Source organism: Castanea sativa, chromosome 11 (assembly GCF_040712315.1).
Source record: "Castanea sativa cultivar Marrone di Chiusa Pesio chromosome 11, ASM4071231v1".
NCBI lineage: Eukaryota > Viridiplantae > Streptophyta > Magnoliopsida > Fagales > Fagaceae > Castanea > Castanea sativa.
This window is the reverse complement of record NC_134023.1, coordinates 26,123,271-26,127,644: the sequence shown is the minus strand read 5'-3', so window position 1 is coordinate 26,127,644 and position 4,374 is coordinate 26,123,271. Positions and strand designations below refer to the sequence as shown.

The window sequence follows — 4,374 nt, the reverse complement described above, 5'->3', positions numbered from 1 at the left end:
CCTCTGCGAAAAATCACTGAGTGCTTTGGAAAAGGTTCATCTAGAACTAGTGATTGCACAAAGGAAAATACTTCTAGTTCAACCAATAGAGATGGTGGTAATGGGGAACTTACCCATACTCAAGCTCCTCCAGTTCTCGATGCCGACCATTGCATGCACTTTGAACATCCTAAGCAACCAAGCGCAACTTGGGATTTTGAAGCATGCCGTGAATCTCTTTCCAAGTGTGATCAAGGAGAGGAATGAGCTGAGGCAAGCATGGAAATTGAGGGAGACAGGGGAGGATCCATCCCCAACGTTCTTTGATTCTCGCACTTCCCCCAACCCAATCATGAATATATTAATCTGGAATTGTAGAGGGGCAATGAAGCCCTCATTCAAAAAAACTGTGATGGACCTGGTGGAGTGGCATCAACCAGTGATTTTTGTGATTACAGAGACTAGAATTGATGATCCTAGGGCTGACATGATCATCAGGCGTCTGCCTTTTGATGGTGCTTATTCTACGGAGACCATTGGACATGCTAGTGGAATTTGGCTCCTATGGCGATCTGACTTGGTTTCAATGGACATCCTCCTGGCGACAGAGCAGGAAATTCATGCCATTGTCCAGGTTAGTTCCCATGCTCAACCTTGGCTTTTAAGTTCTATTTATGGTAGTCCACGATTCAGAGAAAGGTGTTTGCTATGGGGTAATTTAAAAGTTTTGTCTGAAAGGCATAACCTCCCTTGGGCTATCATGGGAGATTTTAATGATGTTGTTTGTTGTGAGGAGAGAATGGGGGGTAATGGGGTCTGTAGAAGGAGGGTTGAGGAATATGTAAGTTGTATGAATTTCTGTAATTTAATTAACTTGGGGTTCACGGGTCCAAAGTTCACATGGACAAATAAGAGGGATCTTCCTGGCTTAATTCAAGGTAGATTGGATAGGGTCTGGGCTAACCTGGATTGGAAGGCTTGTTTCCCGGAGGCCCTTGTTAAGCACCTTGCTCGCATTAACTCGAATCATTGCCCGCTGCTATTAACCTTGGCTAATCCTCCTGTTAGAACCGGTGAAAGGCCTTTCCGGTTCCAACCGATTTGGCTCAGTCATGCAAGTTTTCCTCCTATTGTCTGTGATGCATGGGAAGGAAACCAACAAGATATTAGAAGTGAAATCAGTACCTTTACTATTAAAGCTAGAAATTGGAATAGAGAGGAGTTTGGAAACATTTTTTGGAAGAAAAAAAATCTTGTGGCAAGATTAGGAGGGGTTGAAAAAGCATTGGCTCAGTACCCAAGTTAGAGATTGATCAACATGCATTCTTGGCTTTCTGAGGAGCTTGAAAAAATTATGACTTAGGAAGAAGAGCTATGGGGGATTAAAGCAAGAACGGACTGGTTAATCCAAGGGGAGAGAAATACCACTTTCTTTCATCTCTCCACCCTTATCCGTAGGAGCCATAACAAGATTAATCAGATAATGAAAGCTGATGGTGAATGGGAGGAAGACATTGTGAGGGTGAAAGATATTTTTGTTAATGGTTTTGAGAGGTTGTATAATACTGACCAGGAGGTGTGCCATATATCCCCTGTTCGTATCCCTATTTGGGGGCATTGTTTGTCTGAGTCGGAAGCTCGAAACTTGGCTGCTCTCCCTTCCAATGCAGAAATTCTATTCGCTTTAAAGTCTATGAAAACCTTCAAAGCTCTAGGCCCGGATGGTCTGCATCCCGGATTCTTCCAAAAGTTTTGGTTGATTGTGGGTGAGTCTGTGAAATTTGAAATCAAAAAATTTTTTACAACAAAGAAAGTACTTGAACACCTTAACAGGACCTTGATTGCCCTCATTCCAAAAAAACTTGGTCTGAAAAACATTAACCATGTTAGGCCGATCAGCCTGTGTAACACAACTTATAAAATTGTGACTAAGATCCCTGTTCATCGACTGAAACGCCTTATGCCCACTCTGGTTTCCCCCTCTCAAACTGCCTTTATCTCAGGTAGAAGAGGTACTGACAATGTGATCATAGCTCAAGAATTAGTCTACACTATTGAGCGGAAGAAAGGAAAGGAAGGATTTATGATTATCAAAGTTGATCTTGAAAAGGCTTATGATCGTTTAAAATGGAGCTTTGTGAGGAGTATGCTTGTGAGTTTGGGGTTTCACTTAGATACAGTGGAGCTTATCCTTTGCATCTCTACTACTTTGGCAACGTTGCTTTTTAATGGAGATCAGATTGGAAAAATTAGCCCATCTCGTGGCTTGAGGCAAGGCGATCCGATTTCACCATATATATTCATTCTTTGCATGGAGTATTTGAGTACCTTAATCAACTTGAAATGTGAAGAAGGGAGTTGGAAGAAGATTAAGGCATCTCGTAGTGGTCCTGGATTATCCCATATTTTTTTTGCCGATGATTTACTCTTGTTTGCCAAAATTGATGAGAGGAATAGAGAGGCTGTAGTGGAGGTTTTAGAGGAATTTTGCAAGCTTTCAGGTCTGAAAATCAGTAAGGAGAAATCCAAAATCTTTTTCTCGCCTAATGTCACGGCAGAGGAGAAATTGGAGATTGTGAACATAACTGGGATTGGTGAAGCTCACAACCTAGGTAAATATCTTGGGTTCCCATTAATCCATAAGGGGAGGAGACGTAATGAGTTTCAGTTTGTTGTGGAAAAGGTCCAAGCCAAATTGGATGGCTGGAAATCCAAATGCCTTTCACCAGCAGGGAGGCTTGTACTCATTAAGGCAGCTTTGACCTCCATACCTGAGTATACTACGCAATGTCACAAACTACCTGTCAAGGTATGTGAGGAGGTGGATAAATTGGTGAGAGACTTTCTTTGGGGTTCTACTGTGGATAAGAAGAAAATTCATCTTGTTGGGTGGAATAAGGTCATAAATCCCCTCTGATGATGCAAAGAAGATCAGTAGGCTGGATGCTTCGGACTTGAAATTACTACTGGTTCTCTTTGCAGCCTGAAAAAAGAAAGAAAAGTGAATCAAAGGCGACCGGGGCTGCCGGCCAAAAACCCTCCTATGGCAAAGTTAGTTTTTCTCTCTATGTTATCTGAGTTCCCACTTTTTTGGAGTAAAAAATGAACATACCTTGGCCTTGTCTGAAACAGCCTTTATATAGTGTTCTTATAGGCGGTTATCAAAATTGGAACTTCTCCTAGATTCAAGGAGAGGTAGAAATCAAACGTAACTTGTATAACCATTTAGAAGTTATGCTTCTGTTCCACAACGGATACCTGGCGGTTATGCGTGGGATAAGGGATTATCACGTCATATTCGGAGATTTTCCTAAGTATGATACCCTCGTCCTGGAGTTCCTTAGTTGAGTGTGCTTTGGTACACGCGCAGGGGCTGTCTCGTCTAACAGGCAAATTCCTTCAAGACGAGGTTGTCGGCACTCTGGACGAGTGCATTACTCTGGTGGTGCTTACCTCGTCCAGAGCTCTTCTTCCCTGGACGAGGTAATTGTAGGTAAGTTTCTGAGGGTGTTTACAATAGTAGGTGGGTTATGGACGACCTGTATGGACGACTCGAAGATAGGCTAAATCAGTTCCCTATCAGTTGCCCCTTGTTCAAGGGTCGTCTAAAGCTCTTTGGTTTCTGGACTCGCTTCAACGTATTATTCCACGTGTCTCAAGGTAGAGGACGAGGTTCCAAAGGCCCCAGATTATGCCACGTGTCATTACTTACCTGGGTTAACTGTTGCATCGATTTGGGTTTTTGAGGAGGTTGCCACGTGGTTCTTCCTGATTGATCATTTCGTTCTGGGTTTTACTTTTCAACACCTATAAATAGTGGATTTCCTCCCCTACCCTCTCCATTTTTCAAATTCTCTCGTTTGACATCTCTCGTCCATCGCCTCGTCTCGGAGTATTCCAGCGTCCCTAGTTTCCTTCGTCTAGAGCCAGGTATTTTCTCTACGCTCGTCTTTAGGTTTCCCTTACATTTCCAAAATGTCCGAAAGTTTTTCTTCGTCTAGCAATAGTGTTGATAGGGAGATAGATGAATATCGTAACACAACTAGCTATAGTGGTTCTAGTAGTGACAGTAGTAGGAGCAGTGGTAATACCACAGACGAGTATGTTTCTGGGGTTCCCTTAGAAGTTTTCCAGGAAGAACTTAGAACGAGGGTAGGGTCTGGGTCTGGGGCTGGTCCCTCTAGCGCGCCCTCGCCCACTAGAAAGGACGAGGTTGAGACTGTATACAGCTGCGCTGTAGGGGTTCCGGCCAAGACAGACAAGAGGAAATTAGCGTCCCTTATAAGCTGGTACCAAATCCCAGACGAGCTAAATCCTAGAGTAACCGTCCGTGATGAGTGGTGTTGCCAACCTCACTTTGGCATTGGGGTTTATGAAGCCTATCTTCTAGGGGGT

General features: G+C 43.4%; 1 protein-coding gene across 1 annotated transcript; it reads left to right on the top strand.

Moving 5' to 3' along the window:
* The first annotated feature begins 391 nt into the window (after positions 1-391).
* LOC142616284 (uncharacterized) lies at positions 392-1,285 on the top strand. Its single transcript, XM_075789164.1, has one exon. The coding sequence runs from the start codon at positions 392-394 to the stop codon at positions 1,283-1,285; it is 894 nt and encodes a 297-aa protein (XP_075645279.1).
* Positions 1,286-4,374: the final 3,089 nt, after the last annotated feature.